Below are 14,200 nucleotides of genomic sequence, written 5' to 3' on the forward strand. Positions count from 1 at the left end.
GTTCGGGGTGCTCGATAGAACGGGGGCGTACTGAACGTGTTTCTGACGTAATGTAACCCTTACATTTCGAGGCTGTGAGTCGATCGGGTTACAGTTTCTTTGTGTAGATTATATTTACTACGTCTTCTCTACTATAACGAGGACCAACACGGTAGGACAGTATCACCCAGAAATGTCAACGGCGCGACAACGTGGCTGCCGCGAGAACGCAGTGACATGCGGGCGTTAAAGTCAATCACCCAATGTACACCAGTCGCAGTGCACCCGCGTGTTAGACACGTCCCAGAAGCGGCTCAACACGACGCACGCGAAAAAAACGGCAGAGTTTATTATTTGACGTGAGACGCAAGCCTCCTTCGTCAATACAACTACCGGTAGCTAGGATCGGGCAGACCGGAAGTCACTCGTGTAAAAATACGGTGGATCCGGTCGATTTTCAAACTAATATGCAATCGTAAACCACTTTTTGAGTCCATCAGATCTCTTGAGTGGTAGATCTTGGCACAGTTGACTTGTCTTTGTTGATTTACTGCTGTCTGCTCTGCTATAATAATAACCAACACGGCCCCGTGTTCAATACAAAACCCTCCTACCACAACAAAACAAGTAGGAACTAATATTCACATAGGAACTAAAGTTACACAACATAAAATATGCAATATAAATGAATACTACATCGTGTTTGTAAAATATAAACACATAATAAAATAGATAATAGCCCATTTAAATAAAATAAATTGGAATGAGCTTAAACACCTGTCATTAAATACCGTAATTTCCCGAATATAACGCACACTTTTTCCCCCCAAAATCAACTTTTAAAATCATGGTGCGCATTATAAACGGGTACAGGGATGGAGACAAAAATATATAAAAAACGATTTTTTAAAAAATTGACACGGCCATGTTGTGTTGAAGAAACGTATGCAGCGATCCGTTGCCCACCATTACAGTACGTGACGTCACCATTTTGTTTCGGTCGTGGCGAGCTAGTGAAGGAGTCGGAGGCGGAGTATCGAACAACGGAGCTAATCTGCGTTGCTTTATTGACATTTCGGCTGCAACAAAATACGGTAGCAATGTCTGTCTCACATGCAACCCGCGGAATATAACTATCTTTCCGGCTGTTCCCTCAACAAAATACCTCCCCCCGGGAACTATACAACGTGCCAACATGTGTTCCGCCGGTGAATTCTGTTATAACTCGTTACACGGTAATACTTCACTCTGATTGGTCGAATGATTTCGTCTGTGTTGAATTCTGCTTATTTTCACTCTTCATAAAGCACAGCATTTAGTTTCTTGAACTCATCTGAGTCAACGTTTATTGCAGCTCCACAACTCGGACCGTAACAAATGTAACACAACACAGACTTTCTGTGTCCGTCAACTATATCTGTCCCTCGGGAAACTCAAATTCAAATAACAATAGTTCCTCTTGTTAGTCTACAGCGATGCGCGCTTTCGGTTGTCCGACTTCTAGCCTCACTTTTTTTTTAACGTATCTATCCATGGAAGAAACATTTATTCATCATGATTAAAATGAGCAAGTTATACAGCAGCCTTTAAAAGAAAAGCCACATCTGTTTTGTTTTCTCCTGGATTCTGGTAAGTTGGAGAAGTTGTCAAATCATATTATTACCGTACATATTGTCAGTTTATAGTAATGTTTTGAACTACCAATGTGCTATGCTTGTGCTGTGTTTCACCAGTCAGTAAAATGACATTTCTGTATCTGTACACAAGCTGTTTTCTTGTATTCTTCTATTTATTGGTGCTAAAATTTTGCCTGGCTCTGCCAGACTATTCTCCCTGTATTTTTCAAACACTGAGAGAAATAGTCTGGGAACCATCCCATTAACGGCCTTTCGAGCAGGTACAAAATCAATCGACAAATCAGATTCGTTTATTTGCGTGACGTGTTCATAATGAGCAACGTCACTCTTGCGCGTCGAAAGTCGTCTCCAACACAGATGGTGAACGGGAGAGCCGAGAATATGTTCCAATCCACGGTAAAATCCGTTTTAAATTACCAAAAACACATCGACACGAGTCATTGACAACAGTCTGTCTCGCGCTAGCCATGTTGAATAAACTCCGCTCTCTTCGTATGTTTACTTCCGCGCGCAAGTCCCTCGTTCTTCCCTCGTCATTTTACTAACGTCACGTCTGCCCGTCGCTGATTGGTCCACTCCGCTGTCTGTTTGCTGTGGCTTGCTCCGCCCTGGAAATTGTATCCGCGGAAACGGTGGCCAGACTCAATAGCTGGAACAGCGGTGAGTCTGGTGTACCAGGCAACCTAAAATTAGGGTGCGCGTTATACACGGGTACAATAATTTTCCCTCGATTTTACAAGTAAATTTGGGGTGCGCGTTATACGCGGGTGCGCCTTATATTCGGGAAATTACGGTAATAAGAATAATACACAGATCCTGTTTACACAATTAAATTTATGAATTTCTGTGTGGCGCTTTAACTTGAGAAAATCCACCAATAAAGCTTTTGAAAACCGTTCATAAGAAGAAAAAAAATGATTCATTGAGGCATTTCATTTGTAAAATACATGTTAAAATCTTTGTCATTGGGATTGCTTTTCTCTTCAGCACAGGATGTTTTTTTCTTACGCGGGGTCTGAAAGGCAAATTGTTGTTGGATTATTATCTTTAAATTCCCGCTACTTTTTGAGCAGAATTCAAGCTTTGTATAGGCTAATGTTCCTGTTGTTGAAAGCACAAAAGTGTGTAATAAACAACTAGCACATTTATATTTTGCATTTTGTTTTCTTACTGTACCGAAAATGAACCGAACCGTGACCTCAAAACCGAGGTACGTACCGAACCGAGATTTTTGTGTACCGTTACACCCCAACTAAATATACAACACGGGAGTGCACAAACTTGCACAAACTGCAACTGCTCATCAAAATTAAAATGTGGTGAACAATTTATAAAATCAAATAAAACCATGGCTTTAAGTAGCTCCTCAATAGCGATGATTGAAATCTTGTTATGTTATGAACGTCAATATCCATTCCATTAATTCCGTCAGAGTGTGATACATAATTAGCTTTGGTTTCTATGAGTGTCAGACAATGTGATAAATGCTTTTCTGTGAGGATTTTGTTTTAAGTGTGTGGATGCACACAAACACGCATGTTAAAATCAGTTCATACTTTGTCGCGAACATGCAGATGCACTGCTTGTTCTACAATGTCATCCAGCCCTTCCTTTCTGCATATTATGTGCGTTGTCTGATTGTGTCTGAGATTGTTTATATGCGTTTAATTTTCCATGCACATTTTCCCTGCATTATCTCATCTCTCCACCCTTCCCCCAGTTCAGATCCCGCGTCTCTTCTGGCGTTCTCGTCCAAACATCTCCTTAGTTTCCTCTCTCTCTCTCTCGCTCTAATGAGACGACATGGCCACAGTGTTCGTCTTCCACTTGGCGACAGGCTCTCTGTTGCCAATTACCGCACAGTCGCCGGCTTTCTGTTTGCTTTTAGAGATTATATCTCTGTTTGCAGATGCAACCTGCAAATGAGACGCGTCGTTCAAAGGCCGGCGATATCATCAACAGTTGTACTGTATATGGTACGGGCTTGTTTACTGATAGACTATAGAATGGAATGCCGTGTATGTATTGGTGGAGATTAATTTTGTTTACCCAGTTGCGTTTCAAAGACGATTCCATTTTGAGCTGCTAGTGTGAGGATCAACAATGTGTCTTTGTGTTATTTAGTCATATAAATCAGTGTTTTCAACAAACATTGAGCAGTTTACAGCATCCATACCCCATTGTATGGCCGATATGTCAAATAAAAGTATCGATACTTGGCGGGAGCATATCGATAACCAATCGGGTTGCAAAATATCGCGATATATCGCTGTATCGAGATATTGTCACACTCTTAGTTTCAATTGCTCTTTAAGTCTCTTTAGGCAGAGGGTTCACATTAAAGTATGAAAATCTATACATGTTTGGTTGGTTTTAGGTAAAGCAGACACTGTTTTTTTCTTCTGTGTGGTTTGGACAAAGATCAGATCACATTTGATGGTGATTTAATGCAGAAATGTGAGAAATTCCAAAAGGTTCAGATACTTTTTCATACCACTAATGTTGTCTGGAGGGGTGGCTAAGGTAATTTTTTTATTTTTTTGCTAACATGTTCAAAATAATGTCTGAATGTGTGTTTGGAATGCATATGGAAGCCTCTGTACCCCGGAATCCCGTAAGTGATATGCAGGCATGCTCACCGCTATTCTGCTTTGCTGCCGGATGACTTTTAAAACCAATTCAAATAATCCAGTATGTTATTACGAGTGAAAATGGGAAAAGTAGGACAAATTAAGCTTATGACGGCAACCGATGCAGTTAGTGGCAGCTTAGGCTAACACTCACCAACTCATACACACAAACACACCTCCTACAATTGCTGTGACTATGAGACGATGATGGTGATGAGGATGGTAATACATGTGATGTAAACCATGAAATAGCTTTATTTTCACACTTTGTCAACCTCAGCTGCTTAAAGTGCCTGTGACATGATAAAAAAATCTTAAATAGCATTATTATCTCAATTCAAATCATATTTGTAGACAATTCAACTTTATACAACAATCTGGCAAAGCGCAGATGATGAGAAATGAGTCTTTTAATCTGCCGTTTAGCCCCGCCTGTCATTATAGCGTTCTAGCGCCTCCAGCTGGGTGACGACGTCGGCAGAGTCATTATTTCAGCTGATTTAGAATTAAGCCCATTGAGGGGGAAGATTCAGAATGAGGAAAATGCGACAGAGAGCAGCAAAATGTCATTTTTTGAAATTTCTTGACTCCAATAATTTTACAGGATATTCTTTTTATCTAAGTGTTTTTACCCAATTGCTAAATAAATTGTATGGTCATGACAAATAACAGTCTTGTGCTAAATGGAATATGACATATTAAGAATGCATTTATTCAGTATGCCGGGGCTTAATTACTGCATAATGGTCAAAACTGCCGACTTCTTAAACCTCCCGAACAGTATTTTATGCCACCGGAGTTAGTCCGGCTTTTGTTATTTCCCCGCCCCGGCTTTGAAGACGGAGGAAAGAGCGTAAAAAAAACTGGAGGCGTGAGAGCGACATGCTAACATGTTAACACGGCTCTTCCAAGTCTTTTCCTCGCCTTTCGAAAACGAAAAATCACACAAAACTCCCCCTAACTCATGTCACACACGGCGGCGTAGTTGATTGTCTTCACCGATCGGCCAGCCCCCGGTGGCGAGCACGTTTCGGCTCGTCGTTCTGCTGCCGCCTCGGCAGGCAGGCAGTGCTTGTTGCCGGAACGCTGAAAATGGCGCATTCTCGGTGGACAAACTGGCCACGTTGAAGCCCATGCCTGCCCGAGCCAAAGCAGAGTAGAGCTCTCTTCAGGCGGGCACGCGAAGAGGACTGAGGGGGCTGGAGGTCTGGACACAATCGAGTCCCGCAGACGAGCGCGCGCGGTTGCCCGAGCATGGACGCTTATCGGCCGGCGACCATAGTGTGCGACAAGCCGCAGGTTGTCGACCGTGTGGCCTTCTCGGTGGACAAGCAGCATTGTCACCCACGAAATGCAAGCCACCTCCTTATTAAAACGTTTGCCATGATTCCAATATTTGACATTACATAAAACACGTGGCTTACTTACTTAGTCATCCGTCCAATGGTCACTTGATTGTTGGACTTATTTTCCCTATTCTTCATGGTGATCTTTTGGAAATCCAAAAAGCCTCACACCACTCTCCCTGGTGTAGCAACAAAAGCCTGCAGCACATTGGGCTAGCGTGATGCAAAAAATAAACAAATTAATCTGCAAAATCAACTGAATCCGCAGTCCATCCGCATCCTATAGTTATGGCTGTATCATGAGACGATTAGTCTACTGACGTCACATTCGCCTTCTTCATCAATCCAGACCGTGGCCGAAAGTCTCTCATTTTGGTAGCACGTGATTAAAATTTTTTTTTAATAAATATGGCGGAAAACGCTCAAGGTGACTTGAAGTTCTGCTCTGAGACAACCAATTTGGCCAAATTTCAAAATTGTCCGATACGCATGTGTGATACATCATTGGAAAGTGTAAAATCTCTATTTTCTGGGGGAAGAAAAAAATTTTAACAGGAGGGCTTTTTTTTTTTTTTTAGATATTTTTTTAAACAGCAAAACCCTAACTGGAGGCGAGAGCACACGAGAGCAGAATTACTGACGCCATGACTTTAACGCGATATTATCGCGTACTTACCTTGTTTTGATCCAAAAACTCCATGTAGCATGTATGACTGAGTGTGGCCACAGCTGGATTTTTGGGGGATTTTATGGGTGAAACATGGTATTATAACAAGGGTCACGATGCAGAAATCGCAGACATCAAGGAGTGGTCGATATTTTCGTTTTCATATATTTATCCTTTTAAACATTTTTTTTTCAATTTTTATTTGTTTGGATCGATTATTTATCATCTAACATATCTAAGAAAATGTGACAGTAACAAAAATACAATTAAGCGATAGTTATGAGGTAAATATCCGTGACTTTTTACAAATAAGTATTTCGTCAACCACGAATTGTGCAAGTTCTCCCACTTGAAAAGATGAGAGAGGCCTATAATTGTCAACATGGGTAAACCTCAACCATGACAGACAGAATGTGGGGGGAAAAAACTGAAAATCACATTGTTTGATTTTTAAAGAATTTATTTGCAAATCATGGTGGAAAATAAGTATTTAGTCATTACCAAAAGTTCATCTCAATACTTTGTTTTGTACCCTTTGATGGCAATAACGGAGGCCAAACTCTTCACAAGCTTTTTACATGCTCTTGCTGTTTTTTTGGCCCATTCCTCCATGCAGATCTCCTCTAGAGCAGTGATGTTTTGGGGCTGTCGTTGGGCAACACGGACTTTCAACTCCCTCCACAGATTTTGTATGGGGTTGAGATCTGGAGACTGGCTAGGCCACTCCAGGACCTTGAAATGCTTCTTACGAAGCCACTCCTTTGTTGCCCTGGCTGTGTGTTTGGAATCATCTGACCATAACACATTGTCCCAGTCCTCTTCTGGATCATCCAAATGCTCTCTAGCGAACAGCAGACGGGCCTGGACGTGTACTTTCCTCAGCAGGGGGACACGTCTGGCAGCTTACAAGCTCATTCACATACACATTGCGGTGTCTAGCGGTCGCATTGACAATCGTGAATGCTTTGTTACCTTTCTGCCTCGGAAATATGTCTGTTAGTATTTTATGTTTACTATAACATATGGATGTGCACCATATGTCTACTTCTGTGGTGAAGGGTCATATGTACAGAACTTAAAAAGTTGTTGTGTTATAGAAGCCAGCCAATGCTTTAGTAGCTCAAGCTAGTGTGCTATGCTATACATATAATAGTTGTGTATATAAGTGTATTGTGCAGTTTGTTATATATTAAGTATTGAATATGTGTATTTTTCTGTTTTACTTTCACATTATTAAGATGAGTGTCTTCCCATAAAAGCAAGAAAAGACCAAGCCTTGTGGTTTATGGAAGTGCATTCTGTTTTAGCTGGCTGTCGGGCAGTGCAGAAGTGAGACACACTGTTTTGTTCATGTCATTATGAAAAATCTGGTGAGATCAAAGGCAAATCTATGTTGAATCCACCACTAGTTTTTTTTTTTTTTTTAAACCTCCAGGTGTTTAAAAAATATATATTTATTATCGGTTATCGATATCGGTATCAGCTTTGAGGAGCAGGAAGTTATCTGTATCGGTTTCAAAAAATGGATATCGTGCACCCCTAGATTTTAAGCATAAATGTGAGAAATTCCAAAACGTTCAGATACTTTTTCATACCACTGTAGCAAAGAAAAATGAATAGTCCAGCTCCCTTTATCCCTACTACCTGATGCGACAGGACCCTCGGGTTTCCCAAAAGGTCATCCATCCTCTGGTTATCACAAGCACTCTTTTTGATAGATTAGCAATGCACATGCAAACCACTGCCTGCGCTCAGATAAACACACATGCAACAAAGCACTGAAGCAAACATAACTTTTGCAAATATAAAGACTTTCTCAGAAGAAAAGTAATAAAGAGATGCCTTTTGTGAGGACTCCAAGCAACAAATATGCAGTTTGAGGCTGCTTGAAGGTTGTAGTTAACTTGCCTCTAATATAAAAGCAGCACTTGACCAATTATTTGGTTAAAAGATTCAAAGAGAGAAGCCAATGGCAAACATCTTTGGAAATGTGTCCTTAAGGCTGTAAAGGTTGAAAACACACTCAAAAACTAACACTGCCCTGTTAGCTTTTAAAAGAAGAGGTCACCGAGGATGTGGGCATAGAGCCGGTCGTGTATGTGCATGCATCTGTATAAATCTCAAGGTAACCGCCAAGCTTGAGACCGCTTTGCCCTCCGTGTCAACCCCAGCTCGGCTAAACTGCAGATTGCAAGCATTTACTGTATGTACTGTATTTTAAACTTCTACGTTTGCCGTGTCGGACGAGACTAGCCGCGTTGGTGTGTGCATGCGTGCTAGAGATCCCCAAGTCTAAACGGGAGCGACAGCTATGACAATGGCAGAATCGCAGACAGGCCCTTCGGCGCAGCTTTCTATGATCGGTAAAGGGCTTAACAAGCATCTCTGCCAGCTCCTTTCTTTACAGTTCATTCACATTATTCAAATAAAGCATTCAGGATTCAGAAACGGGGCTTTGTGAGTGTGTGCGTGTGGCCCATTCATCATAAAGCAAATCATCACAATAGTAAATGCAAACAGATAAGCCTGTATCTGCAGGATGCAGAAAAACTGCTGAATTTAGGTAATTCCCACCGTGTCTTGAGCAAAATAATTTCCCCCCCCCCTTAACGTGTAGATGATATGAGTGTAAATTACTAGAGAGGTCCCGATCGATCATCCCGATCACGTCATTTTCAAAGTATCGGAATCGGCGAAAAAATATCGGACATGCCTTTTTAAATATATATATATATATATATATGTATATTTTTTTATTAAACCGTTTTCTAATTGTATTTAACGTTACAGACAAAATGTCTTACACTCATCCAGAGTCTTTAATTTTGGCTTAAAGTGGGGCTGTCAAATTTATCGCGTCAACGGCGGTAATAAAATTAAAATATTTAACGCAATTAACGCATGCGCCGCACTACCCACTCACGCATTGACGTGTTCAATCTATAATGGCACCGTATTACGTATACATAGAACTAAAAGGCAACGTTAAATGAGTAGAGAGAATTTTGGCAGCCTTTGAAGCCTTTTTTTAATTAGCTAAAGCCTTACAATCCCTCTCTCAACGATCAGAAATATTGTGGGAAGCAATGTGGGGAAGAAAGGTAGTAGTTGATCTTTTTCTTAACACCCTATTTTATTTCCCAACGTTGAGAAGATATATTAATTAATACCATTACGCACAGTCATGGTTGCACTTCCCATCATGCATTTGGGCAGAAGTTAAATGGCTGAATTGTCATTTACTGAAAGCTCATAAAAATCCACTAGATGGCAATATTTAGTCACAATATACAAAGTCACATTTGTCCTTTAAGAATTACAAGTCTTTCTATCCGTGGATCCCTCTCACAGAAAGAATGTTAATAATGTAAATGCCATCTTGAGGATTTATTGTTATAATAAACAAATACAGTACTTATGTACTGTATGTTGAATGTATATATTCGTCCGAGTTTTATTCATTTTTTTCTTAATGCATTGCCAAAATGTATATGATCGGGAATGATTGGAATTGAATCGGGAGCAAAAAAAAAAAAAAAGCAATCGGATCAGGAAATATCGGGATCGGCAGATACTCAAACTAAAACGATCGGGATCGGATCGGGAGCAAAAAAAACATAATCGGCACAACCCTATAAATTACCATAATAATTTTACATATGAAGCATACCATTGTAGCGGTTCCCTCTTGGCTGGGGACAGGGACGTCTGGGTTTCCCTGCTAAACCTGTTGCCCCCTTGACCTGACCCCAGACTTAGGGGTAAATAATGGATGGATGGATGGATCATAGACTTCATAATGATATTGATTGGACACCGGGCACGGGGCCGATTAATAGGGGGCTTGCATTGTTGGCGTGGCCATCAAAGCTGACTGAGTGGAATCACAGACAGAGCTTTTTTTCGTTGAAAATTTTTGTGAATAAACGCTTAAATCCCTGAATTCTTGATAGATATGGACGTAAAATAGTCTCGATTCTTGGTTAAAAGCACAAAAAAAAAAAACCAAAAAAACGTGCAGTTAGCATTTATTTTACGTAAATATTACGAACTATGACGCTAATGCCAGAGCGGCTAATTTCTCACATTGATTTTTTTCACAACGTTTCAAAATGCATGCATGATATGAAAAATATAATAATTACCTTGAATCCTCGAACAAATCACTCCTGAGACAATCCTTCCTGTTTGTATGCGGTAAGCTTTCGTACTTTTTCACCCTAAATCCGGCGTTGGATCTGCATGTGTCGCTGTAACCGACTGCAAATAACTGAAGTGGATTGTGGGATGGCCCCCTACTTGAATGTGTGGCGCACTTAAGGTCGAATCTGACCCGTCAATATCATTATGAAGTCTATGGAAGGATGCTGGTGCTACTACTGAATTACTCAGGTGCGACTTCATCCATCCCTCCATCCATCCATCCATCCATCCATCCATCCATCCATCCATCCATCCATCCATCCATCCATCCATCCATCCATCCATCCATCCATCCATCCATCCATCCATCCATCCATCCATCCATCCATCCATCCATCCATCCATCGTGTATGAAGTAGTGAAGGAATCTGAACTTTTAACCAGATTGCTGGAACCACGCCAGCCGAACCGCGCTAGTGCAGTTCCAACGACCCGGGCCGGCGGACCCAACAAACCGGCCAAAAGGCCAAACTCCGCGCAAGGGTGTTCGGAAGAACAAAAGACCTTGATATTCGTTGGGCTGAGTTTTAATTCAGTTCTACTACCCAAGTATATTGGCACCACAGTTTATAATTTGCCCTCCGACGTCTCGAACCCGTGCCTCACCACACCAGCCTTTAGTGACCTCTTGTTGGTCGGTGTTCAGTATGCCGAGTGTGCATACTGAACAAAGAACAAACAGTACAAGCAAACAAAACGGTTACTTTACAACAGTCACTGAAGAAACAGTCTGTACAGTGAACGCACCTTAACACTATAGCTGCTCGCGGTATTGGCAGTTGGTTCTGTGTAATGGTTTTTGTTTATGTATGTAATGTGAAAATAAAGGTATCAGCTTCTCGCCCCGGTAGCAGCGTGATAGGAGGTTTCACCTAAGAACAGCAAACTCGACTGGGCTCAGCTGGCAGTGCATGCAAGGGGAGTTGCTATCACATACCTGCGTATAGTGAGGCACGGGAATGGGTATATGAAAAAAATCAGGTATTTTCCTCAGTTATTGTCTTTACCAAATGGAATCAATTCAGCACTTAGCCATTTCAAATTTCGAAAGAACAAAAAATCACTATATAAGGGCTGAACACCCTACTCCACGCGTTCACCTTAGTCTTAACCCCTTTTACTGACTCCATTTTAAAAGCTAGGAAAAAGGCTTCAAAACAAAAGTTGGCAATTTATTCCAAGTCGGCAGCAACTATACAGCACAGAGAGACCCAGGCAAGGAGCAAACTGGATCCAGGGTCACCATATCACAAGTCAACAAAAGATTCCTGAGAAAAAGTGACAACGATTAGTTAAACGTTGTTTTTATAAGGCTCTAGAAGGGTGTGTATGGGCGTTGTTTAGTATTGCAATATTGTCTATTGGAGAGGAGAATTTGGGCGTTACAATTGTCAGAGCAACGAGAGTTAAGGATTTTGCCATCCATAGCACCACGTTAGTGTTCACTTCTCGGTCGCGGGTTCCTCCGTATCAGATGTTCCTTGTGGCAAGACAAGATGTCCCGCCATTTGTTCTGGACTATCCAGTAGAGCTGGTTTGCGGGACTTGGTGGTGCAGACGTGGGCTTGTTAGATGTCTTGCCTTTCACCTGCTTGTCAGCATCAATCTTGTTCAGTCAGCTGCAGGACACGCGCGTTGAGCTTCTGTGGTCAAAAGGCGTCCTGTATCTGTTCTGCCCTTTTCTGCCCGTTGTCTCGGTGCTGCGAGTTCTAATCATTTCAAGTCCAACTGTTCATAATATCAAATATATCCTGTTTATTTTTCTTAGATATGAATGCTATTTATTTTATATTGGGTGTGTTAGAGTAATACAAACAGTCAAACAGTAAATACAAGAACAGATTATATTCCCTTCAATAGCCATAAAAACTTCCATACTGTCAAAATTCCTTTCTACATGTCTATTCTGCTCCTACTATACTGCCCCAACCACTTACCCTATTCATCCATCCAAAGGGCTACCTCCTTTTTTTATCTGGAAAACATTAACATTTCTTCATGCTCATTCTTCCTCACCTAAATTTCTTACTGATATTCTTCTCCCATCTCAACACCTCCCTTCCTTTTGTCCTTCCTTGTTATCCATCTTATGCAGACGGAAGTGTTCTTTCAGTCCAAGTTTTGAAAGAAAATAACAAAAGTGCTGACAACCTAGCAACCACTCATTTCTGCAGAAGTGATACCCGCAGACTGGGTGCAGCTATTTGTACGTGTGTGAGTATGAGAGATCACCCCCACCCAACACACAATTGGACACATACAGAGCCGCAATGGCATTTAGGCGATGACATTTTCCAAATGACATTTTGTCTGCGGCCAAATCCATACTCGGGGAGCATGAACCGTAACGCTGCCGTGGAACACTGATGTAGATCTGCACGTGATTTCCCCCCTTTCCTCGGCCTGATAGACTAAGGGCAATAGACCCTGATCGATTCTCTCCTAATCCAGTGTAGGGATTTCTAGTACCTTTCAAAACACAATTCCATTGATCACGCATCTGAAGAGTTTTGACCTTGGGAAGACCTTAGCATCGTTTTAATCGACTGGACAGTACTGTTCTTCTTTTCATTACTGCTCACTGTGTGGCTTTTCTTGCTCCATATAAAGCGTTTAATTGAATCAATATGTGGTGTCAGGCAGTTAAATACCTTTCGCATCATTTTTGCTAATTTAACATGGTCACTGAAGACAAATGATTTACTGTAATGAGTCCATCCTTTAGGTTAAAAGCATGGCATCAAATTCAAACATTAAATTAGATGCCGTTCGACATAATGGTCTTCGAGACTGTCCGGTAGGCCTGCAGACAATAAATGTATCCACACTTCATTAGTTGACTTCTACTGGATTTACTAATAAGCAAATTATGCCTTGTATTTAGCTGCACGTGTCCTGTAAAACCTGGAAGATAAACAATATCTAATTCTGCTGCTTGCACAGACGCTCAATTAATTGTTCTGTTAAAATGATGAGGTCTCAGCAACACTTCTTCATATGATGCACAGTAGTTTCCTACCACTGGCTACAGCAGTGTACGCAAATTTAAAGCTTTAAAAATCACAATAACCTTTTTTGCTGTCCGAACAACTTCCCATCTAGTGAGGACAGAACATATTAATAAAATTAAGAAAACATTAAGATACTTTTATGTACAATAAGGTCCTGTTTACACTGTTATGTACTTCCTTAATCAAAGTACATATAAGGCCGAGACTTGAGTGGAACAACACTTCTTTATTCAGTGTGCTTCACATCACATGTGCACACGACTCATCACAGAGGTTCCTTTTTACCGTAATACCACATCCACAGGGAGTGCGCAACTATTGCAACAGCAGTGTGACATAAATATGTAAAAAAAACTGGAGACAAAATGGCGGACGAGACTTGGTCTGCGACGTAAAGTTGAAATCACGTAAATCGGGTACATCGTAACCTGGGGACTACCTGTATTAGACTAGCTCAATACTATATGTGTATATGGTGAATAGCCACATTAAAACAATGGGCAGTAATTACATAATCTATCACAAGTGAAATACTTTATAACTTTCCGACTGCAGTCCAAGAGAGAGAGTTTTGAGATTGTTCCGTGACCTGCATGTGGAATCCAGACAATCTGCTACTGGAGACAGATAATCACGGATGAGTTAATCACTAAAGCACCTCACCAACACACTCATTTAATCACGCTTGCAAAAGCCATTCGGGAGATGAACGAACAAGGTAAATGAC

At 41.1% G+C, this 14,200-nt stretch overlaps 1 protein-coding gene across 9 annotated transcripts in view; it reads left to right on the forward strand.

Moving 5' to 3' along the window:
- The window catches only part of ctnnd2a (catenin (cadherin-associated protein), delta 2a), a 542,938-nt gene that overhangs the window by 154,740 nt on the left and 373,998 nt on the right, over window positions 1-14,200 (forward strand). For 3 of the 9 annotated variants that reach the window (XM_057823753.1, XM_057823758.1, XM_057823754.1), the window contains exon 1: window positions 10,374-12,676. The exons of 5 other annotated variants lie outside the window; for them this stretch is intronic. In XM_057823753.1, coding sequence (XP_057679736.1) covers window positions 12,461-12,676 — 216 coding nt within the window. In that variant the 5' untranslated portion in view covers window positions 10,374-12,460. Of the gene's footprint in view, window positions 1-10,373; window positions 12,677-14,200 lie in introns of those variants that run through there. One more of the 9 variants, XM_057823755.1, reaches the window with a different exon arrangement.

Source organism: Corythoichthys intestinalis, chromosome 20 (assembly GCF_030265065.1).
Source record: "Corythoichthys intestinalis isolate RoL2023-P3 chromosome 20, ASM3026506v1, whole genome shotgun sequence".
Taxonomy (NCBI): Eukaryota; Metazoa; Chordata; class Actinopteri; order Syngnathiformes; family Syngnathidae; genus Corythoichthys; species Corythoichthys intestinalis.